Source organism: Drosophila takahashii, chromosome 2L (genome assembly GCF_030179915.1).
Source record: "Drosophila takahashii strain IR98-3 E-12201 chromosome 2L, DtakHiC1v2, whole genome shotgun sequence".
NCBI classification, from domain to species: domain Eukaryota; kingdom Metazoa; phylum Arthropoda; class Insecta; order Diptera; family Drosophilidae; genus Drosophila; species Drosophila takahashii.
Window position 1 is genome coordinate 21884461 of NC_091678.1, and position 24905 is coordinate 21909365.

General features: G+C 39.2%; 3 protein-coding genes across 7 annotated transcripts; 2 read left to right on the top strand and 1 right to left on the bottom strand.

Moving 5' to 3' along the window:
• Positions 1–650: 650 nt before the first annotated feature.
• Positions 651–9414, top strand: kel (kelch protein). The gene is made up of 6 exons (XM_017156749.3): positions 651–1223; positions 2995–3396; positions 4299–5537; positions 5603–6189; positions 6672–7687; positions 7748–9414. The coding sequence occupies exons 1-6, from the start codon at positions 775–777 to the stop codon at positions 8495–8497; spliced, it is 4443 nt and encodes a 1480-aa protein (XP_017012238.2). The 5' UTR covers positions 651–774; the 3' UTR covers positions 8498–9414.
• Positions 9415–9427: 13 nt separating this feature from the next.
• Positions 9428–19730, bottom strand: LOC108067631 (uncharacterized). 5 transcript variants are annotated; one of them, XM_017156750.3, is made up of 8 exons: positions 19658–19730; positions 15819–16366; positions 12639–12999; positions 11528–11931; positions 11331–11452; positions 11118–11233; positions 10944–11061; positions 9428–10889 (listed from the first exon to the last, which is right to left on the bottom strand). In XM_017156750.3, the coding sequence occupies exons 2-8, from the start codon at positions 16123–16125 to the stop codon at positions 10419–10421; spliced, it is 1899 nt and encodes a 632-aa protein (XP_017012239.2). In that variant the 5' UTR covers positions 16126–16366; positions 19658–19730; the 3' UTR covers positions 9428–10418. The 5 variants fall into 5 exon arrangements, with proteins under 5 accessions (XP_017012239.2, XP_017012240.2, XP_017012243.2 ...); XM_017156751.3 differs by having other exon boundaries at positions 19532–19711; XM_017156754.3 differs by lacking the exon at positions 19658–19730 and adding an exon at positions 18167–18213.
• Positions 14003–15492, top strand: Grl36b (Gustatory receptor-like 36b). Its single transcript, XM_017156755.2, has 3 exons — positions 14003–14334; positions 14566–15175; positions 15289–15492. The coding sequence occupies exons 1-3, from the start codon at positions 14003–14005 to the stop codon at positions 15490–15492; spliced, it is 1146 nt and encodes a 381-aa protein (XP_017012244.2).
• Positions 19731–24905: the final 5175 nt, after the last annotated feature.

The following is a 24905-nucleotide window of genomic DNA, read 5'->3' on the forward strand; positions in this document are numbered from 1 at the left end:
AATTGTTGAATTTGGGTCAGGTGTTTCAGATTTTCCATACAAAATAATACTTTCAGAAAATTTTTCCATTAGGGTTGAATTTTCAACAATTCAGTAATTCAACAGTTTGGGGAATAGCCTGAATGTAAATTTTTATTGTGAGGATAAATAAATTTTTAAAATATAATCTTCTGGTTAAAATATAAAAAAAAAATCAATTTTAAAAAAATTGCTAAATAATTTCTATACTCGGATTGACCGTTAGGTAAATACCAAACTAATATTTGCGACCAGCCGTCGCTCAGTGTGGTCACACTGCTCTGGTCGCGCCGATTATTATCAATATGTTATACAAATGATGCGCGCTCAAATCGAAATAAACAACACAATTTACGATTGAAAATACCTGTAGAGGTGAAGAAACGATGCTCGCGGACATATACTTACAATGCAGATTTGACTTTTACTTAAATAAATATTGGTCCGATTATTCAGCTTCATGTTCATGTTCACGCCATCAGACAACGAGAGCAACAATCTAATAAATGTTTAGCATAATATTAAAAAATTATAAGACTTTTTTAAAACGGCAAACATCGATGATAAAGCGCAATTATCGATATTTCCAAAATGTATAAATACATCGATCCATCGATGTTTCCATCGATGTTTGCCCACCGCTAGCTAGTCGCGTCCAGAAAGTGTACAATTTTTCACCACCTCGGTTTGTTTTTTCCTGACTGGGCGAAGCACCTCCGATTTGCGATCCGATTTCCGTCTCCGATCCGTTTTCGGATGATAGCTCTGAGTGCGCTGCTAACCAAATACACGATCGGTATTATGAGCAACCTAAGCAATGGCAACAACAACAACCAGCAGCAGCAGCAACAACAACAGCAGGGGCAGAACGCACAGCAACAACCGCAGAATGAAGGCGGTGCGGGGGCGGAGTTTGTGGCGCCACCGCCCGGACTAGGCGCCGCGGTGGGCGTGGCAGCGATGCAACAGCGACAAAGGCTGCTGCAGCAGCAACAACAACAGCAGCAACATCAGAATCCCGCCGCCGAAGGAAGCGGACTGGAACGGGGCAGCTGCCTGCTGCGATACGCCAGCCAGAATTCCCTGGACGAGAGCTCGCAGAAGCACGTCCAACGGCCAAATGGCAAGGAGCGCGGCACAGTGGGCCAGTACAGCAACGATCAGCACACGGCGCGATCCTTCGACGCCATGAACGAGATGAGAAAGTAAGGATAACTCGAGTTCGTATCGGGGGGTCTATTTCAAATCGATCCTCCGACTTCGTAATCCCTTAATATGCTACCTGTGTCAGGGTTATTAGATCCTGAAAAATGTGTGAACATTTGAGACATCTGTTCTGGGTACAGATTAGAATAGGTTTCATATGGTATTTAGCCCTGAAAAAAGTGCACTTCAGGTAACTGAGCATGTACCTTATCATAATGTCTCTTACATAGGTAAAAATGCAGCTCTTAAGAAACAAAAGGATTTTTGGAAGTTCTATTAACTGTGCGTTCTTTAAAATCCAAATTATTTCAAATAATTTTACAACGCTAAAGCTGTCAAAAGCAAGATTCGCCTACATTGTCAAAAAACCAGTCTATTCCGTTCTTATTTATTGACATTGTCATCATAATATTTCCAAAATATGATGAGTAATCTTTTTTAATAGCCAAAAAAATATGAAGCCATGTTTTAAATCAGGCTGATAACGGGTTTAAGATTTACACCGCCTACAGAATTTACGTTTTACCGGTTGTTTTATTTGATTTGTGGCTAATTACTTAAAGAATTTATTTAAAAATAAATTATCTTTGTGCCTCAATAAGGCATAGATTGCTAGAAATAGGAAAAAATTTTATTTTGGTCCGTAAATAATTTTTTCCTTGTCCAAAAACGAATCTTTCTTTTGACCTACCTCAAAGTATACCTACCAACTTTACTAGAACAGAATTTTTTCATACTTTCTATATTTAAACCAGCTCCCTTTGTTCCCGAACAAAGGAGGCATAATTAAATCCCTATATTGGACGGGGACAGGTGGGCCGTCTGCCTCTCGAGTTCTCTGATTTGGGCCAAGATGCGAAAATATAATCGCTGAAAATGTCGGACGATCGTCACTCACATATTTGCGCAGTTCGCTTTGTTTATCTGTCCGTTGCTAATATTTGTGTTTGCACACTATATTTGCCGACGCTTTTGTCGTGGGGCCATTCGCATTAATTATTGTCTAGTTTTTATTATGATGAGTTTCATACGCCTTCGGTTTTCGCATTGGGCCACGACCTTGAACTTGGTGGGGCCAAAATCTTTCGGTTTCGAATTTTATTTCGATTCCGCTTCCGCGTCTCCGCTTTTGGGTATCTGGAAAACTACTGGCGGCGTGGAAACTTTATTGGCAGCTTACACAAAACAAGTTTTTTCAACCCAATCGGAATTGGCGTCAAAAGTGAATGTGGTGTAATCGAAAACGTAAGGCATGCGTTGTAAACTGGATGAATATTCATTGTTTGCGATTGTATTTAAACAACGAACTCGAGATCCATGGGCCGTTTATTTAAAAGTTCTGAAGAGAGTATTATTTTTGTCACAAAATACTGCAAAAAACAAAATTTTAGCATTTTTTCGAGTAATGATAATAAATTTAAGTTCGCCCGTAATTTATAATTTTTAGTCGAATTTTATATAGTACTAATAATAACCAGACTTTATATTTTTAATACAAAACATTCATTTAATTTTTTTGCGGAAAAAAATTAGATTTACAAACATCTACAGCCTTGAAAATATTCAGCACACTTTTAAATTGTTTATTTGGCAATCAAAACGGCCCATTACAGGAATTTGAAAGGTCAAATAGAATTTTGTTTTGTTTGTAATCGACTTAAAAGTTGTTAATACTGTTGATGCATGTCGTTAATTTCAAGGAAATTACTTTTTAAAAACATTAAGCACATTTGCACTAGAAAACTAATTTATCCCGTTTTATTTTTTCAGACAAAAACAGCTCTGTGATGTGATATTAGTGGCCGACGATGTGGAGATCCACGCACACCGCATGGTGTTGGCCTCCTGCAGTCCGTACTTTTATGCGATGTTCAACAGCTTCGAGGAGTCGCGCCAGGCGAGGATCACCCTGCAGAGCGTCGATGCCAGGGCCTTGGAGCTGCTCATCGACTACGTTTACACGGCCACCGTGGAGGTAAACGAGGATAATGTACAAGTCCTTCTAACGGCCGCCAATCTGCTGCAGCTGACGGATGTGCGAGATGCCTGCTGCGACTTCCTGCAAACCCAGTTAGATGCCAGTAATTGCCTGGGCATCCGGGAGTTCGCCGATCTTCATGCCTGCGTGGAGCTTCTCAATTACGCAGAAACCTACATCGAGCAGCATTTTAAGTAAGTGGCACGAGATTACGATGACGCAATATGGGCAGGAAAAATAAATCTGTTTTGATTTGCGTGCTAACAGATAGGAATATGTGTACCTTTCAAGTACATATATCTGTTGGTAAATCAAAATTATTAAGTTCTACATTTGCGATTGTATTTATTAGCATTGTACTCTTCAGCGTTCTATAAACGTAATCATTAATTCATTTTTAATTCGACTTGCATTTAAAGCGATTGAGAATTTATGGCTAGCTTACTAGAAATAACCACAATATAGAAACTACAAAATTAGATTAACAGGTTTATTGATAAAATCCCTTACAGATTGCGAGGGTAATAATAGTTTATTAGGTTCAAGTGTATTTTTTTCAGACAATAATTATTTTGCCTATATTATTAAACAATGAAATAGTTTATTTAATATTCTTTGCACATATTAAATTTAAATGCTTTAATTTCAACGTCTTTAAAAATACTACCAAGTAGTAGTTTATAAGACAATCACGTATTGGTGTCTAAAAGCACCTATTTTTTGACGCAGTTCTTATAACAGACTGCAATGTTATAAGATCACGTTTTAAATAATATTTTAAAGAAGCTTTGTTATAATATTAACTTCAGCAAAATTAAATTAACAGAGATGAAATTTTCAGAACATTTCCTTAAAAATAGTTTAATAGAAATTGAAAATTATATATCTTGGCTTAAATCAATACCCATAATAATATAGTATCTTTTCATGAGATTAAGATATATATAAATGAATATAAAGAGACGCAAAATCGAAAGCAAATGTGCAATTAAAAACAATGAACCGGTTTGCTGGCGATTAATTGAATTTCGGCTTACTGCACTCTGCGCATTACTTGTGCCCCAGTACTGACTGCTTGAATTTGGTTTATTTGCAGCGAGGTGATCCAGTTCGATGAGTTTCTGAACCTCTCGCACGAGCAGGTCATCAGCCTGATAGGCAACGACCGGATTTCGGTGCCAAACGAGGAGCGCGTCTACGAGTGCGTGATCGCTTGGCTGCGCTACGATGTCCCGATGCGAGAGCAGTTCACCTCGGTGCTGATGGAGCATGTGCGCCTGCCGTTCCTGTCCAAGGAGTACATCACCCAGCGCGTGGACAAGGAGCTCCTCCTCGAGGGGAATATTGTATGCAAGAATCTGATTATTGAGGCGTTGACCTACCATCTGCTGCCCACTGAGACGAAATCCGCTAGGACGGTGCCCAGGAAGCCTGTAGGAATGCCCAAGATTCTACTCGTCATCGGAGGACAGGCGCCAAAGGCCATACGCTCCGTGGAGTGGTATGATCTGCGAGAGGAGAAGTGGTACCAGGCAGCCGAAATGCCCAACCGACGATGCCGCTCGGGCCTGAGTGTCCTGGGTGATAAGGTGTATGCCGTCGGTGGATTCAATGGTTCCCTGCGCGTGCGTACTGTCGATGTCTACGATCCTGCCACCGATCAGTGGGCCAATTGCAGCAATATGGAGGCCAGGCGATCTACCCTGGGAGTAGCTGTCCTAAATGGCTGCATTTTCGCAGTGGGCGGATTCGATGGCACAACGGGTCTGTCGAGTGCCGAGATGTATGATCCCAAGACTGACATCTGGCGGTTTATCGCCTCCATGTCGACGCGTCGCAGTTCTGTGGGCGTGGGCGTGGTGCATGGACTTCTCTATGCCGTCGGCGGCTACGATGGCTTCACCCGTCAGTGCTTGTCCTCCGTAGAGCGCTACAATCCAGATACGGACACCTGGGTCGCCGTGTCGGAGATGAACTCGCGAAGGAGTGGCGCCGGTGTGGGAGTGCTGAACAATATCCTGTATGCCGTGGGTGGACACGATGGTCCCATGGTCAGGAGATCCGTGGAAGCCTACGATTGTGAAACGAACTCTTGGCGTACGGTGGCTGAAATGTCTTACTGTCGCCGAAATGCTGGCGTGGTGGCTCACGACGGCCTGCTGTATGTGGTCGGTGGCGATGATGGCACCTCGAACCTCGCCTCCGTGGAGGTCTACTGCCCGGACTCGGACAGCTGGAGGATATTGCCTGCCTTGATGACCATCGGACGCAGTTATGCGGGCGTCTGTATGATCGATAAGCCCATGTGAATGGAAGAGCAGGGTGCATTGGCTCGGTAAGTTAATTGAAATAGATAGTTGACAAAGCGATTTATAATTTTCTCTCTTTTTTTCTTTCTAGCCAAGCTGCTTCGCTGGCCATCGCACTGCTGGATGATGAGAATAGCCAGGCGGAGGGGACAATGGAGGGCGCCATTGGTGGTGCCATCTATGGAAATATGGCGCCAGTTGGAGGAGCTGCAGCGGTTGCAGTTCCAGCTGCGCCGGCTCAAGCTCCCCAGCCGAATCATCCACACTACGAAAACATCTATGCGCCCATTGGCCAGCCCAGCAACAACAACAACAACAGCGGTAGCAACAGCAATCAAGTTGCAGCCAATGCTAATGCCAATGCCCCTGCAAATGCCGAGGAAATTCAGCAGCAACAACCTTTAGCACCAACTGAAGCCAATTCCAACAACAATCCGCAGCCACCAACAGCTCCAGTGCCACTACAACCACCACAACAACCACAACAACAGCCAGCACAGCCACAACAGCAACAACCTCAACGCATACTGCCCATGAATAACTATAGGAATGACTTATATGATCGATCTGCCGCGGGAGGAATCCTTGGGTCCAGCAGTTCCGCCGCTTACGATGTTCCGAGAGCCGTGAGATCCGGCCTCGGATACAGACGTAACTTTCGCATAGATATGCAGAATGGTGAGAATTAAATCTAATATTGACCAGAAGACGATTTAATCTAATTGATTGATCGCAGCTGTATTTAAATTAACCCGTTTTAGTTATAAAACTTTTGCCTTGCTTCCCGTAAATATTATAAGCAAACTTAGTTTTAACATTTATTACGATGATGTGAAAACCAAGCTAAAATCAAACAAGAAAACAAACAAATAAGAAATATTTGCTAGCATTGGTAAGCGAAGTTCAAATCAATTATAAGTTTCAAATCGGTTCAAATTTAAATTAGAGCCCTGTTTAATAGAATTGAATGAATGGATGGCATGAATTCCGAAATAATTCAAACGACAATTTCTTTTAAAGAAAAAAAGGGCCATATTTTTGTCATTAAATCTGCCTGAATTTTATTTACTATTTATTTATTTATTTTATTTATTTACTCAAAATCGGTCATCAGAAATACTGATTAAACTAACACTTAACTCTTCCTTTTAATCCCATAGGAAACCGCTGTGGAAACGGGATTCGATGCAGTCCACTGTATTCGAACAGTCGCTCCAATTGTCAGCGCCAACGCAGCTTCGATGACACGGAGTCCACAGATGGCTACAATCTGCCTTATGCCGGAGCGGGAACCATGCGATACGAGAATATCTATGAGCAAATCCGGGATGAGCCGCTTTACAGGACATCGGCTGCCAATCGAGTGCCGCTCTATACACGTCTCGATGTTTTGGGCCATGGAATCGGAAGAATTGAAAGACACCTCAGCTCGTCCTGCGGCAATATCGATCACTACAATCTGGGAGGACATTATGCCGTGCTAGGGCACTCACACTTCGGGACAGTCGGACACATTCGATTAAATGCTAACGGATCTGGAGGAGCTACAGCTGGCGGTGCAGGACCCGGCACCTGCAATGTTCCCAATTGTCAGGGTTATGTGACAGGTGCTGGTTCCACTGTCCCCGTAGAGTACGCCAATGTCAAGGTTCCTGTGAAAAACAGTGCCTCCAGTTTCTTCAGCTGCCTGCATGGCGAAAATTCGCAGAGCATGACAAATATTTACAAAACGTCTGGAGCAGCAGCAGGTGCCATGGCTGCCCATAATTCCCCATTAACGCCAAATGTCTCTATGGAGCGAGCCGCGCGATCTGCTTCCGCTGGAGCAGCAACAACTGTTGAAGAGCATTCCCCGGCGGATAATATTCCAAGTTCATCGAATGGCATTACCAGTCGGACAACGGGAGCTATTCCCAAGGTGAAAACTGCCAGCAAGGCGTCCAAGGAGTCGGGAGGATCCTCCACAGCAGCATCGCCAGTCTTAGATAAAACTACATCCACTGGATCGGGAAAAAGTGTAACTTTGGCCAAGAAAACTTCTACGGCAGCACGTTCAAGTTCTTCCGGAGATGCCAATGGAAATGGGACCTTAAACCGCATCTCCAAGTCCAGTTTGCAATGGTTGCTAGTCAACAAATGGTTGCCGCTGTGGATAGGCCAAGGACCCGATTGCAAGGTAGGTTACTCTAACTATTCAGATAATATAATTTTTTCTCACTATTTATCTTTCCGTCAGGTGATCGACTTCAATTTCATGTTTTCCCGTGACTGCGTTAGTTGCGACACCGCTTCGGTGGCGTCTCAGATGTCGAATCCGTACGGCACTCCCCGTTTGAGTGGTCTACCCCAGGATATGGTGCGTTTCCAGAGTTCCTGCGTGGGACCTTGTGCCACAGCCGGTGCAGCTTCTACCATACGAAGGGACACTAATGCGTCCGCTCGCCCATTGCACAGCACTTTAAGTCGCCTGAGAAACGGAGCGGAGAAACGGAACCCCAATAGATTGGCTGGAAACTATCAATACGAGGATCCCTCGTACGAGAATGTACATGTACAGTGGCAAAATGGTTTTGAATTTGGAAGATCACGCGACTATGATCCGAATTCCGCCTACCATCAGCAGCGTCCCATGCTGCAAAGGGCCAGATCGGAAAGTCCTACGTTCAGCAATCAGCAAAGGCGTCTTCAGCGACAATCGGCCCAGGCTCAACAACAATCGCAGCAGTCAAAGCCGCCGGGATCGCCGGATCCCTTCAAGAACTACAAGCTAAATGCGGATAACAACAGCTTCAGGCCAAAGCCAACGGCTGCCGATGAGCTCGAGGGCGCTGTTGGTGGAGCAGTAGCTGAGATAGCTGCTCCAGAAGTGGATACCGAAACCGTAGATCCTGTCAACTTGAGTGATAATGAGACTGAGACATCAAGCAGTCAAAACAACCCTTCAGGCACTACCAACAGCAACGATGTGAATGAGCACAATGATTAGACATTGATCAGATTAGTTCAGGCAGAGAAGCGTTTTATAAAATATTTCTTTTCAAAAAAGTTAAACTTCTCGAGAAAATATTCTTTAATACTTTGTAAGACTTTATATGGAATGTAAGCTGGGTTTTATATTTTTTAGAGTCAAACGTGATACCAGTTTATCGTATACAAGCTAGTTTTTACATGAGTATTCAATTATAAATTCGCTATGCACATGTAATTTTTCTTGGAATTTACTCTTTAGAGGCTCTAAAATTCTACTTGGAGAAGTTTGACTTTATTGAACTTTTAATTTTGAATCAATAACAACGCTACTCCTCAAAATTGGATCTCACAAAACAATAATAGCAAAAACGAATCGACCAAAAGAAAATTCGAGCAAATTAAAAATATATTTTAACAATCAAAATAGAATATCACATTAACATTGTAGAATTTTATGTTACTTTAGAAACGGGCGACTTTAGGTAACCAAGCAAAGCTCAAGATCGAATATTATGTTGCATACTGTAGTTGTAGTTGAATCCAGAATTTTTGTGTGTCATGTGAAGTTATAATAAACCTAAGAGCCATATCATATCACTCTCCGTAACCATAAGCAATATGCATTTGATATGATAATTTTGTTTCATTTTCCACTGCCTACTCTAATTTCCATTACACATTGGCATTTGTCACTTGCTTCGTTCTAGTACTTTAAGTTATGGCTTTAAATCGATAATAATGTTTAGCAAACTATTGTACAACCTCTCCATTAAAACCTATCGTTTAAGTCAATTAGAATTACAGGTATTATTTACATGCATATATATACAAACGCATATACAATACTCCAAAATCGGTACATAATATAATCATACTTACATGTGTATTGAGTTTAACTAATTCATAATAAAAAAAAAGTTCAACGAAACGAAATGCGGGCTGTGTTGTTTTTCTGGAAGATTTTTGTTTTTATTTTAACAAACTATTATAAAATTGGATGCTTTGTTCTCATTGCTTTTTTTGTTGTTCATATACACAGATACATTATATATCAATACCGTTAAATTAAAAAATACAATATCTGTTCGTAATATACTCGTATTTATAGATATATCTTGCCACGCTCCCGTCCTCTGCCAATGCCCTCCAGGGAATTTTCTTCGAATGAATTTCGAACGCTCGAGGTTCGAGTCGCCGACTTAGCCGATATGTTTTCGCTATGCTCCCTCACATGGATTGACTCAAAAAAGCATAAACACTGATGAGCGCTAATTGAATTTGCATAGTATACGTATATGTTTATATTTTCTTGAAATTTTGCTTCTAATTCGAATATTACGGGAATGCTTTACTCTTTACTCGTTACTCTTTGAATATTTGTAGTAATTTGTTTGGCTGCAATTTCTCGCTATGTCTACAAGCTTTGTCTAAATCGCTGATAAGTTCTTTAGGATTAGATTTTATATATTTGCTGCTGTCGCTGCTGCTGCTCTTGATGTTGAATTTGTAGTATACTTCGTTTCACCGCCTCGTTCAATGCTAAACTTAAAATATACACGAAGAACTAAGAACTAAACTAGAGAAATGCTTTAAAAAATTAGCCCAGAACTATACAAAAACGCTTTAAGCGCCTCGCCTCCCTTCTTAACTTCTTGCTGTAACCCAGATCAATTGCAAAAAAAATAATACACATCGGTACTTAATGGCCAAAATAAAATAAGCGACAAAAAACAAAATTTATAAAGGTTTGGAATGTTTTTAAAATTATAAATTAGATTAGATTTAAATGTAAAAGAAACTTGATTGAAAATATTGAGAATAATAACAGAATGAGGAATATTTTTAAATCAATGCAAAGAAGTGCCGCCTATTATATTTTCGCATTAACATTCGCGATATATATTCTGACATAAACCCAGCTTTCAAGATCCCGCTCTCTATTTGGGCAACTCGTAGATCTGAACGGGCAGCGCCTTGGGCGTGATTATCTCGTCCTCGAAGTCCTCGTCATCCCCGTGGATGGCATAGTCCCCGCCATTGTGCTCTCCCTCGAACTCATTGGGCACGATCTCCACATCGCTGGGCCGCGAGGTGCTCCGTGATCCTCCGCCGGAGTCGCTGCCGTGCCGATTGGATCTCGTCTTGGTCGACTTGCTCACAAAGTCGCGCAGCATGTGCGAGTACAAGATGTCGTCCAGATAGTACATGGTGCCCAAGTTGTATACAAAGACCTCGCTTTCCGTGATCTGGGCATTGTTCACGCTGGTATAGTTGCTGCCCGGATTGCGAGTGATCTTTATATGGCCACCGCCGATTGTCTCGAAAACCTCATTATCGCGGAGATCCCGGTTGTACAGACGGCCCTTGACGAAATGGTTTAGCAGCATTTTAACGCCGCGTTGTGAGGCCTACGTAAATGATTCTAAATACATTTAATATTTATGATAATATTTAATACTCACCATGACCTCATCGGATAGTTTATCGAATCCTAGCTTTTCAAAGGCCCGATCCTCTGGCACAAAGAAAGTGTAATTGGCTCCCGAAATGTGGGGAGCAATCTCGGCACTGTTTAGATATCTTTAGGGAAGGTAACGATTTTATTTATTTTAACAATGAAACTACTAAATTCTAACCTGGTAATCTGGGTAAATCGCGGATCTCTCTCCAAGGCCAAAAATGAGTGGGACAGGAACTGTGCTCCAAACCAGGGGAATGCCAGCAGTGGAGGCGTCTCCTTGTCTTTGTGCATCTACAATTTTTTATTATAATAATTTTATCATAGAAAAATTCTATATTTTTTTTTCTAATATTCTCCTCCTGATTTTCCAAGTTGGCCCAGTGCTTACCTGATGCAATTTGGAAACCACAGCTTCTGTGACGAAGAGCACTTCGGAGATAATGAACACCTGATTGCCATTGGAGAGGTTGTAGTCGGACATAATGCTCACATTGTTCACCGTGGGCGTGGCTATCGAAGGAGGGAAGGGCCACATACCGTTGTCATAAATTGAATTTGGGAATGTAATTTATGAGAGCCACTTACGTTGGCCGTGGAAGACGACATCCTCGCCACCCATGGTGGTCACGACCACCTCATCCATATTCCGGACATCGGCCAGCCGCAGGGGTCGCTGCATGGGCAGGAAGTGGTTCCTAAGCACCGACTCGGTGAATTCGGGCACGGAGAACGGGTAGAATCCCCAGTCGATGGGATGCCAGCGCTGGAAGGCGTTGTCTGAGGGAATCAGCACCGTGTACGCATTGTCGTCCATAATTCGGGTCAGATTGCTCTTGGAGAGGAAGTGCTGGAACACCTTGGTGCCCGTCTTCATGTTGGCCAAAAAGGACATCAGTGGACTGGCCTTCGATTCCTTGATAACGGGCTCCACCTTTGCATGCGCGTTCGTAATGTTCGGCTGTTCCAACGGTTGGGGGTCGTTGTAGCGGCTGTATAATGCACAGAAAAAAAAAAAAAAATTTAAATATAATACATTTATCAATTTAATATTTTGAACTGCCGAAAGCTATTTAATCATCTTTGTACTGCATAATGCGATATGGTAGTACAATTTTTTTCAAACTGAAAAAGTCATTGCCTAATTTGTTTTTCTGTGTGAAATGAATATGCAGTGGATGATTATGGGGATGCGGTGGGACTAGGTCCACAGATTGAGATTGAGTTTCGCTCGACGGCCTTGGTCAGAATTGCGGAAGAGGAAACCCACTAAAGTTGGAAGTGTGTGTGCGAAAAGTTGGACCAGCAAAAACTTTGTTTGCCGCCTGATAAATTTCGCATGAGTGCACTTTTGACCGCAAACAAACTAGGACTAGGAACTTGGCAGGAATCCTTTACAGTGGTTATCAGAAAATTTAACAAGAACTACTATTCTTTATTTATTTAATAAAAGTAACATAAAGCTACTATTTTGTTAGAAAGGTAGTGACCGTTCTTTCTTGGCTTTACCATTTAAAAAGAGTAAAATTTTTAAAAACATTTTTTTGTTTCTATATGTTTTAAAATGTTTGTTTATATTAAAAACTTTTTAGCCTTTGACCTCATATAATTTTTTTTACAAATGTTTTTTTTTATTTATTTATTTATTGGCATGATTTGGAACCACTGTGTGCGAATAGGTGGCGTTGGTCATACTCACTTGTTCGTTTCCTGAATATTGCGCTTGGAGTAGGGCGACTTCCTATCGCCCAAATAACCATCAATTGCAATGGCCATCAGGTTCTCATTGATACGCAGCTTGTGGAGTATTTGCTGGCCATTGAGTAGCCAAACATTGTTGTGGGATTTTTCCAATTTACGGAAAACGATTTTGTGTCCGTTCCCATTGCCGAAGGACTCCTCCTCCTCCTTGCTGTTGCCATTCCCATTTCCATTGGCCGCCGCGCTGTAACTGTCGAAGATTTTCCCGGGCACCAAATGCTCCAACATGAACTCCTTTAGCCGCGGTTTCTCAATGCTCCGCACATCGATTTTGGGCACAATCAATGTGTACGGTAGGTCTGCCGGAATATGTCCACCGGATCCGAGCGAACATGCAAAGGAGACGGAGAGCCAGTTAGCTGGGGAATTGCTCACTTAAAAATGTAAACTGTTTTCGTTTCATTTACGGCTAAGTGCTGCGCTCAGCACACCTGAATCCCCAAACTGTCCGCATGCTAATCAAGTAATTAACTTTGTGCCCTGCCGCGGGGTACATCTGTTTTATTTTTTGGAGGGCGTGTTGTCTACGTGGCTTTAATTAACTTATATTATTATGGCACACGCGTCTTGGATTCGTTTTTTGGAAGGTGTGTCAGAAGCTATTTTCAATGATTCTTAATTACTTCATTTCTTGTACCTAACGTTAAGAAATTGCTATTCATTTATAAGGAAGTTTTGGATCCGAATTTGAGATTGTTTTTGTGAAAACTAATATTTATGTAGGTTAACTGTATAATACTGTATTGCGAAAACTATTAAATTTGATTATTTATATACCCACGATATTCAAATTTTTGTCAGAAATTTGTAAAGCATATTCTTGATTAGCATATGGATTTCGATACTTATAAATTCATACGTTCTATTCATACTATTTAGCAAGAGTATTAAAACATTGGCTTACCAAAGTTTGTTTCCGTACCCGTTTTAGTTAAAATTCAATATAATTAATGTCAGTTTTTATAAATCAAAAGCATCCATCTATCTTATTTTCTGATTGTGTAGATTATATCTATTTAATTTTATTTTATTTTAACAATCTCTGACTGTAACAAACTTTAGCTATTTAAATAGATTCCCTATGTTTTTCTCCGAACAACTTTCCCATAAGCTTCACCTCGGCTTTTTGTCCTTTATGTTCGCATATCCCCAGCTAACAGTAATGGCTAAATTGAGTATTTTTTGTTTATGATCAACATTTGGACAGCTAAACGAAGTCATTTGTCAACGTCACACATTTCCATTCTCTCATTTTCTGAGTTTTCCGACTGTCTATAGCTGTTTCGAGGAGTCAGTTGCGCCATGTCCTGTCTAACGAGCTTTCTGCAGCTGCTGCAAGTGCTGACAACGCTTTCGGGTTGCAACATTTACAGATATGTCGAAGGCAGGCGGGTATTCAGACTGAACCATAAGATTAATTTTCTGGTGGGTGCTATGCACAGATTCTGGCTGCGACCCTGGCTGCTGTTGATATTCATGATGCACTTAATTTACTGGGTGCTGGAGTTCCTCGGTGGACTGGCGGATCCCACGTCCGGCAGCGAAAGACCCCTGAATCTTATCTACGGAATGGGAATGACCATCGGCAAGAATCAGAACTTCTTCATCGCCATGGGGTTGGCCTATCATTACAGGTATTTTCTTTTATATAACCTATTAAATCACTGGGACTACCAAATTATTTATAAAGGTGTTAAATAGTAAAATTTAAAGTAAGACAAACTTCCGGCTTACAAAAAAAATTAAATATACCTACTATTTGACTCTTTTCTAAGTGATTTTAAAACTCTTGTGATGCACTCTGAAATAACTTATTTTTAAAATTTATATTTCTATTTTTCTTTAATGGATCGCCTAAAGAATAGGTATCATCGGACTTTGATGCGACAGGTTCTCAATGGATTTGTGAAGACCTTTTATAGCTACGAGAGAATCTGTGGACGGGCACCGCGAATGAACTGGTGGATTTATGGTATCCAATCCTACAGAGTACTTATTGCTTCATCGGCGCCTATCATTGCGACTTCTTCTGTGCTAGTTCCCGGTCTAGGACAAAATCTAGACATATTCCTTAATAAATCTGGAATAATCTTCGTCTGCATTCAGCCTCTTTTGTTATCTTTGGCTGTATATTTGGGCCTCGCGATCCTCTATGTCTTTTATGATATCCAGGTGCATTGTAAGCAAAAAAAACCATTTCAGCTCTACGTTTTTTACAGACAACTGATAAAGCTTAGGCACAATTTCGACTGTTTGGCCAGGCCCTTTGTGTGGACAGCCTTGTTGGAGAATTTGTGTCTCTTCATATCAAGCTTTCATTTGATCCTGTACGATCAGCAATCAGTAGAGCACCTTGTGAAGAGTCTGATAACCATCTTTATATATCCGATCACCCTTCTCCATATGAATGTGGGAATCAGCACTGCCGAGAAAAAGTTCGGCCAATTTAAGGCCAATTTTAAGCCACAGCGACAGGTGAGAAAGATTTAATTTTTAAATGTAATTTATATTTTGGGAGAATAATTAAAAATATATAATGTTATACAATTTTCAACAATGCAACTACATTTTGTTCTTTACGATTTTAGACACAATCGCTATGGCTTTACAGGCTCGTAATAAAAGCGACTGTTGATAGAAGTGATACTAACGTTTTTCGTCTGGACCGTGGACTTATTTTGGAAATGCTAAGACTTGGTTGGGTTTTTTCCATGTTTACAAATAGCTTGATGCTTAATAGCACCGCCAGGCTTAAACACTTTCAGACTGTAAATTATAAAAAATTGTTGTAGCTTTATAAAATGTTTGTAACAGAAAAAATTGTTTACTACTAGTGGTTTTTTATATTTGATACTTTTTATAAAAACTTTGTAAAATTTTATAAACATTTTTGATACATTTTATAATAACTTTCTAAGCTTTTAAAAATGTTAAGAGAGATTTAATTATATTTAAAAATTGGTTGCCCTTAAGTTATATTCCGGTTTTATATGGTAAACATAAAAAAAGTTATAATAAAGCATAGTAAACTACAAAAAAACCTAAGGAAATAGTTCTCAGTCCTTTCCGAGTAAACTTTTTGAAATATTTGCCTCATTTATTTTCCCGAAACACTCACCTGATTTTGGCTTGTAACCATACAACTCGAGGACGGGAAAGCCATCGTCGATGAACCGGTAGACCTGCTGCCACTTTTCGTCTTCCTGGTTAACGCGCTTCAGGATGGCCAAATCGGGCAGCACTTTGCCCTCAATCAGCTTGGCATTCTTCAGGCTGGCATCGATTCCGGTTGTCAACGTGGATGCTGTTGCTGATGCTGAAGTTGCTGTTGCTGCTGCATCTGCGACAGCAGCAACATCGGCAACTTGCAGCAGCGACAGCAACACGAGTGTTGCCACCGGCACTTGCAACATTTTGCGCGACATTCAAGATTCGGTTTCTGTTTTATTATATTTCGTATTCCTCTGTTCTTGTTCGTTAGCAAACTGTGAAATTATTTTTAATTGCTAGCACTTTTGGAGAGTTTTCGTTTGTTGCTTGTTTCTTTGAGTTGTTGCCACTTGTTCTACAGTTTTTTGATAGTTTTACGGTACCACGAGTTTATTCATTTTTTGTTGTTTGCTAACTTGTTTTCGGCCGGGAGAGGCTTTACATAATTGTCAAGTGCTGGAAGAAGAAGGGTGATTTTGATTAGTTTGCAAACTTTTAGCTTATTGAAATTCCAGGCGTTGCCCATGCGACTTAATGCGGGTATTCAAGTGTTTTGTATGCAAATCGTATAGCGTTTTTCGCCTCTCTATAAATACGAATATCTATGCGGCTATAAATATATGTATAAAATAAGAATAGATGGCTTGAGTTCATCACGCCGATATTTGCATTCGGTGATTTTGATTGCAAATGCAATCTGGGGAAAACCCGAAAAGGGCGGCACTCTTACGACGAGATGCCAGCCAGATGGGAATCAGGAATTGTTGAATTTGCACACTTCTAGTCGTGATGGGCCCTCTCGAATTTTGTTCTCGTTTTGCATATGAATCGTGGCTGGATAATAAACCATAATGTGCGACAATTTGTTTATTTGCTGACCTCTGCGCTCAAATCTGATCGCATACAAGGCTGTTCACTCAGCGGCATGTGCACACAGATACAAATACTATGTGAAGAAAGTGAATTAATTTCAATTAAAGTTGACAAAACTAGATGGCAAAGTACGGCGTAAATAAACCCAGAGAGAAAGAACTGCGACAAACACCAATCAGATCGAGTAAAAGAAAAACTCTCAACCAAAGTAAATTTTCCAAAGAATCCGGAAGTTTTGGCTGAATTTAAACACTTTAAAATCTGTGTCGTTTTCAAATGTATATTTTTTGCTTGAGCCCAGCACCTTTGGCGCGCATTTGCGAACTGAACCGCACCGATTCCCGATTCGAACTATACTGTGAGCCCCTGGGGTGGTCAAATCGACCGACTGGAAGACCAGAGCAAAAGCCTGAGACAACAGACAAGTCGGACGAGAAGCAGAGGAAAACGGGCTCAGCGATGCCCGGTGGGAAATGGGCTGCCGATGCCTCAGTCGAGGGAAACTTGATGGCCCCGAATCGGTCTTTAAAGTGTAATGGATACAATACAAATTTTAATTCGTTTTTAAATCGTAAAGTTTTCTGAATAAATGCCAAAAGTTAGTTTCTTTTATTTTATGTAAACAGATTTTTAAAACATCCCATAATATTTTTTTTGTTTTTTTTTTTGTTTTTAATTCTAATTGCAAGGAATTTAATTTTTTTAATAAATATTTTATGCAAGTCTTGTCCTATCGATCCATTGTATATGTTTTCCCAGGCCGACCCGAATGAAACAATTTCCTTATTATTTAAATTCCCTGTGCATTTGCCACCGGGCATTTATCACTTATCACAAACGCTCATTATTCATGATTATGCTTTGGCTTTTGTGCAAAATTGTGCAACTACCGCCGCAGTCCCGGCTCACATGGACTACTAGCTGTCTGGTCTGTCAGAGGTTCCCCCATTTTTGCGGAACTCCCCTCCATCGTTCCCAGTTCCCATTCTCAAAAGCCAATACCATTCCCATTTACATTTGCACAGAGAGAAACAATAAAAAAGATGAGTAAAATCATATAAAAATTTAAAAAAATTTTAAGTTTTACTTCAGAGAAAAAAAATGGACAAAAGATCAGATTGATATGTGCTGGTTAATTTTATATTTTTTAAAGATCAAGTTATTCATATCATTTTGATTTGAATAAAGTTTATGTGTATCCTATTTTGCATTATTTGTTAAAAAATACTACATTAGGTATTTTATATGATATGATAATATATAAAGTTGATATGTTTGAATCATACATTTTACAAAGAAATAAGGTAGAATTGGCACTTTTTCATATCCATTTTGTATACTTTTTATAATATTATTGAAAAGAACTGTTGCCCTTTGCCGTACCTTATTTGCTAATTAATATTTTTCTCTCAGTGTGGTCGCCAGTCTGGAGACTGGCAGCAATTGCTGTGATTGTGCTGACGAGGTTTTGTGGCCGAGCTTTAGCATCAGCCGACTGACTGCTGCACTATATAAATGTTGTCTTGCCTTGTTACAACTTTGTATTTTTGGCTTCTTTTCGAACCTCTTTGTGTGTGCGAGTGCTTGTGTGGTTTTTAATGAGAGTCTCGTGCAGGTCTTTTCCATTGTTGGGGACCGACTCTGCCGGTCGACGATATCGTAATTGATATTATTGTCAACCGGAGGGTTTATTTATACTTTAAGTCGCCTTTTAGTGAGGGGCATTAAAGATGCATTTTGAATGCGAAAGGAGCACTCCGTTTTTATCCTGATTAAAGTTTTGCTTTTCAACGGACGCTTTTCGGACTGCTTTAACATTTATGTGTAACCTGGAATTGCTTAAATCATTCAATCTACTTGTCTGTGATGACAAATTCTTTAATTCATTTCGCACACAATCTGTTTGAGGAACTGCATCGACAATTACATTAAATGTCGAACATTTCCCAGTGCTTAACTGCCGGACTGGTTCAATCAAGTTGCGTGAACTACTTTAAAAATTACCCACTTAAAGGTGAGTTTAAACGACTTGTAATTGGGATCTTTGGGATAGTTTCCGGAATACTCTCTTTGCCGTAAACACGAGCTTTCTTTGGCTCGCCTTTTAATTACTTTTCCACGTAAAGCTTGCCAACTTTTCGTCTTTTTTTGCACGTTACATTCTCTCGTATGATTAAAAAATTCTTGGGAAACAATTTTCATAGTTTTTAGCCGGAGAGAAGCCGGTAAATCTAGCCAGGCACGCACACACTTGTTATTAGGGGAAACGGATATGGAAATGGAAGGGAAGAGGAAGAGGCAGTGAGGGTGAGGGTGTGGGTAGGAAAACTCCATTGACGAATTTGTGTATACGAAAGCAGGAAGCCTGTGGATAGTAACTTGTAGTAGTGATAGTGACAGTGATAGTAGTGGTAGTACTACGACGACTACTACACAATACTACAGTGACCAAGAGCAACAAAACAGCAGCCAGCAGCAGCAGCAGGAAGAGCAGCAGCAACAATAAACAGTCCGCAGAGTCCAGAGTGCAAACCAATTGAAATTAATTTGCATAATATAAATCTGGACATTCAGCAATAGAATGGAGCCGAATCCACTTTATCCCCCATCCCCATTTTCCCCTCGATGCACAGGCCGCTAATTCTGGGATTATTCACAGTTTATTGCACTTAGTTTTCTTGCACAAAAGTTCTTGCTCCCCGACTGTTTTTCTGTCATTTTCTACATATTCCACAATGCTTGGTTTACTTTCTCTGTTTTTCGTTTCACATTTTCATTGAGCGTTTTGTGTTTAATTGGATTGCTTTGGGTTTCAGTGGCTTGTTGAATTTTTCATTGCAGTTTTTGACTGATACTGGTTTCACTGGACTTTACTTTTCCGCTCTACGCAGCTCGCGCGTTGCTCTTCTGGCAAGTGTTCCGTCTGTTGTGCCGGAAAATTGACGACAAATTGAAAGCTTTCGTCTTGGTTGCGTCGCTTGTCGGTGCTTTTGGGCTCCTTGGTTATGGGCCAGGGTTGCCAGGTTCCTTATAATTCTTTAAAACACGGACCTAGCTCAGCAAACATTTTTCAATTCCGTTAAATAATAAAATCAAAGTGTTGAAGATAAAAAATGTTGTTTTGAATATTAATGACTTATATTTACTTTGGCAAACAATTTTGAAAAAGTTATCCAAGACCTATTATTTCAGGTAGATTTATCTGTAGTAAGCTTATACATTTAAAGTAAAAAGCTTCTTTTTAAATCTGGGACCCAAACCCTGCAACCGCTTTTAGATATTACGTATACGAACTGTAAACATGTAATCTTACTGTAAAGAAAAATAGAATAAAAACCGTTAAAAAAACAAAAAAATTAAAAAACTTGTAAAAAATCGCAAATAAATCAAACATACTTTGGATATATTATAATAATCTTAGTTATCTTAAAGATTATTTAAATGAAAAAAATACATTTTAATTCCTATAACATAATTGAATAATTCTAATACGCCATTAATAATTCTGTATTTTGTATAATAAAACCAAATGTATGTACGCAGAGAAAATTAGGAAAAGTTTTGTAAACCAGGGGTAAAACATAAAAAAAAAGTAAAACGCTTCATAATAATGTTGTTTTATTTACTTATGATTTTTAAAACGTTTTTAAAATGTTTTGACCTTTTTTTGTCCCTAAAACGTGGCATAATTTTCTCTTTGTATTTTAATCAATTCTGGAAATTCAATTTATAACACAGGCCAACAGTGTTTTTGGTGCAGCCCTATGGGCATTAAATTGTGTTAATATAGACGGATATAAGCATATCTGCATACTCAGTTTTCGAGTTTAACGGGTGGTATTTGTGCAATCGCGGTTTGAAAAAAGTAGCAACATTTTATATTTTCATTTAAGATATCTTCGAGGGTCTGTGCTCAGTTGTAATAAAACCTATGCCAAAAAATTGCTTAGATGCCCTTCTACATAATTGCATTTAAGGTTCCATCATTATTTGAGTTAATAAAAGCCTATGAGCCATTGAAGTAATTTGTTCACCTCTATTTACAACCAACTTGATGCGGTGAACAGGCTTAAAAAAATACAAGGAAAAATATGTGCCCTAAAATATTTTACATGATTCTAGAGGCGTCTTTTCCCGAATTTTTGAGATAAATCCCACTATTGTACTTCGAAAAATGGAATTTATAGAATTTTTTCCGTAAGAATGGGAAAAGTAACAAGTATTTTAGAGTCACTCTTACGTAACGAGTTTGTCGTGATTTTACACAGTAGGCCTTTTAAAGATAACAGTGGCGTCGCCTTAAAATTGTGGTGGGGATTTTTTTTAAGGCATATTAACTCCTTAAAAATATAATTTGTCTATGTTCGGCGCCTACTGCTAACCAAATTGAAAGGCACATTTTTACGAATGTGTCAGATATTTATGTAAAATGGGATTTAAAAATAGTTGTTACTTTTTAAGTTCTTACGGAAAAAATTCTATAAATTCCATCCTTTGACGTACAATGGTCTTATTTGTCTTAAAACTCGGTGAAAGACGCCTCTAGATGCCTGTAAAATATTTTAGGGCATATATTTTTCCTTGTATTTTTTTAAGCGTGTTCACCGCATCAAGTTGGTTGGGAATAGAGGTGAACAAATTACTTCAATGGCTCATAGGCTGTGATTGACTCAAATTATGATGGAACCTTAAGTGCAATATTGTAGAAGGGCATCTAAGCAATTTTTTGGCATAGGTATTATTACAACTGAGTACAGACCCTCGAAAATATCTTAAATCAAAAAATTAAATGTTGCTATTTTTTTCAAACCGCGATTGCCCAAATACCACCCGTTAAACGCGAAAACTAAGTATGCAGATATGCTTATATCCGTCTATATTAACATGTTTTAATGCCAATAGGCCTGCACCTTTTAATAAAGTCCATTTTGTTGACCTGTGTAATTTAATCATCACTTCTATATATATCTGTGTTACCACCAATCAGAAAAATTCTATTAAATAATAAATCAAAATAGTATTATAAAAGGTTCTTAACGTTTAAACTATTTCTGTTATATTTTTCTGTGCAATTTATACTCTAGATTATCCGCCTCAAATGTTTCAGTCTATTCTTCCCACTACTTATCCTTAATAACAAATTAATCAAGCATACGCCATGCACACTGCACACACACAGGCAGAATAACAAGACATTAACACATTGAACAGCTCTTGGCTGGCAATTATTAACACATTAACAGCTCGCTACTTGGCTATTTGCACAATTCATAATTATAATATGCAGGCATCACCGGTAGGCGACACGTGACAATAAAAACAATACATAAAATATGCGCCAGCAATTTGTTTGTGTTCCGTACACATAAAAACAATGAATAAGTAATATTAAAAAAATCCATATGGCGCCCATACAACAACCGTATTAAATGTCAAATTAATTTTCATGCCATTAAATGCACCAAGTGCTACCGAAAGCAAATATAAACAAAACAAATGTATATAGAACAATCAAACGCAAGGACGTCCAATCAATGCGACCGATTCAAGGTTTTCCAAACAAACCGAGAACGAACTAAAAATGGAGAAAAACAAGTGCAGAAATGAAAGCAAAATACGGACCGAAAAAATGTGCATAAATATGCCGCAGAGCTTAGGGAGCCACTGGCTTAAAGTCTTAGGAATCGTCTGAAGAGTGAACACATGGGCAACGAATAAATATGGCTATACCATTTATCCGGACGAGAGTTTCCACTTCTGCCGAGAGTCTTTCTTTTATTCGGCAACATGTATTTACATAGATTTACATTGAAAACACTTTAAATGCCTGGCAATCAACGCAGGACTGCGTAGAGATCCTGGGGCCCTGGACCTGAGCCCAATTGTCCTGGCCGAAACATGGTTAAATGACATGAAAGACCGATGCCCCTTGGCCAAAAACAAAAGTGCAACGAGGTCGACCGAACATACACACAAACACACACACACACAGTAAAGCAAACTTTGTGGTTAAAACTAAAGTGGCCTTTTTAGCATTCAACAAATACAAAAAAAAAAAACAAAAGTGCCAAAGAAGGGGGCTTCGAAAAGTGTCCAAAAAGTTGAATGGAGAAAGAATTTTGTGCCCGCTCATCTGCATTTGGCCACAGTTCTCACAGTTTTGGCCTCTTTTTTAATATTTCAACACAATTTCAGCATTGCATGGCAATGGCAATGGCTTTGGCCACCAGGAACAAAATCCGGAGGACTTCGGTCTTCGTGCCGCTCTGCGGTAATTTATGCATGCTGTTTGCCTCCTCTCGACTGTTGGCTTTTGTTGGTTTTAAAATAAATAAAAGATGTCACAAAAATGCTTTGACATGCTCGTTACTCTGCCGAATATATCCAGGCACAATATATACAAATTTACTTGATTTAAAAGCCGCTGCATTCCCTGCAGTACCACACACTTAGATAAAAAACTGAAATGTTTTAAAAACTAGACATGTTAAACTGGTATTTAGAATGTAAACTTGGGCTTAAAATACTTTCCCTGTTTATTTCATTTTTAAAAATTAAAAAATTGTTTTTTATTTTTATTTAATCTGTATTTCAATGTGTAGTAGAGTAACAATTTTTGTTGACGGTATGCGGAAGGACGGGGTATCCCCACCGAAAACTACTCAACGCTTTGAGTGCCATCCTTTTTGGTATTAACTGAAATTATCACCAGTAGGCCATGTTCCGAGGCCATTTGAGGAGGCCTTACAATTGGCTTTATTTTGGGGTGGAAACTAACTCAGAGAGGGTCTTATCACTGAATTGGTAGTTAGACTTAATTGAATATTCAAATGGGTGCTGGCTTGCCAATGGAAGAGCTCATTGGTCCACAGACAGCTTCCCCAACTTCTCTTCAATTTAAAGCTGGGATTTGTCAATAGTTTTGATTTAAATAAACCTTTAGTGCGCTTTAAGAATTGCAAGAAAAAAATATTTTTTCAATTGGTGAAATTTTAATTAGTGCGGTCACACTTTGTAGTCTTGCCATAATTAAATTATACATTGTGAATACGAAAAAACATGCCGCTTAAGTATGGAAAATTTACATAAATAATTAACATAAAATTGCCATGTATTGCGGCCTTTGTGAGTGTTCGACTGAAAAAGCGCTTTTTAATTGCGAAATCTATTATAAATTTTCCGTGTTAAGCGTTGAATTATGCAATGCTTTGACCAATAGTTGATCTCAGTAGTTTAAATTTAAGTTGTGCATTAACAATACTTTTATTGCCCATTTTCTTTGATTTATGAATAGAATCTTTTGCCTCATGCATACACATTTTATTTATTTTTTTGTCCGTGACTCCACTTGTTCCATCCTGCTTGTTCGTCCTTGCTGAGTGGCCTAATGAAAAGCGTTCAAGTGAGATTTACTTAAACAAATTCTAAGACACATTTCCCCAGGCAGTGGCCAAATGGCAGTGGAATCAGATGTCTTGGCTCTCTAGTGCAGCTTAGGATGCTGTTGCAGCCAAACATTTTATTTGCATTTCCACAGTTGTCCTTCACTTGCTTTTTGCAATTGAGTTTCTCATTTGTGTCCTTTTTCGCTGGATTGTTCAAACTCTGAATAATGGAGGTTGTGCTCGCTTGTGCAAAATGCTGTGATTTAAATATTTAAAAAGTGAGAGAAATAAAATGGAAGACAGCTTTTGTTTAAATGCCTTTTATGTGCAATATTGAGCCAGCAGGCAATCGAGCAATAAATCAATTCAAAATAATGCATGTGCATATCGAATATTTTTTCCTTGCTTTGGCTCAAGGTTGTTTTGGTTTGCAAAAAGAGCAAGAGCATTTGCTCTGAAAAATGGTTTAAACACAGCTTTGACGGGCCTTTAATAAAGCGTTTTTTTTCTTCCTTTCTTCCTTGGAACTTTGTAATCGTTAGGTGAATTTCACCTAACTTAACCTAACCTAACTTGCTGCGAAAGCACTGAAGAAATGATACCTAAGAGTAGGAAAATAATTGAAACATTATTTAATTATTATTAAATTATTTTTCAATTATTACATTTTAGTCATGAGTAAGTCATTTTACTGATTTTTTTACGAAAACGAAAATAATATGGTTCTAAATTCTAAG

Excerpts from the sequence above, each read along its gene's own strand:
- Grl36b (XM_017156755.2), top strand. The coding sequence starts at position 14,003 with ATGTCCTGTCTAACGAGCTTTCTGCAGCTGCTGCAAGTGCTGACAACG. Across the intron at positions 14,335-14,565 it reads GGGTTGGCCTATCATTACAG|GTATCATCGGACTTTGATGC; the intron begins GTATTTTCTTTT and ends CCTAAAGAATAG. Across the intron at positions 15,176-15,288 it reads ATTTTAAGCCACAGCGACAG|ACACAATCGCTATGGCTTTA; the intron begins GTGAGAAAGATT and ends TTACGATTTTAG.
- LOC108067631 (XM_017156750.3), bottom strand. The coding sequence starts at position 16,125 with ATGTCGCGCAAAATGTTGCAAGTGCCGGTGGCAACACTCGTGTTGCTG. Across the intron at positions 11,234-11,330 it reads TGGTTTCCAAATTGCATCAG|ATGCACAAAGACAAGGAGAC; the intron begins GTAAGCACTGGG and ends AAAAAATTGTAG. Across the intron at positions 11,062-11,117 it reads CGATTTACCCAGATTACCAG|ATATCTAAACAGTGCCGAGA; the intron begins GTTAGAATTTAG and ends CCTTCCCTAAAG.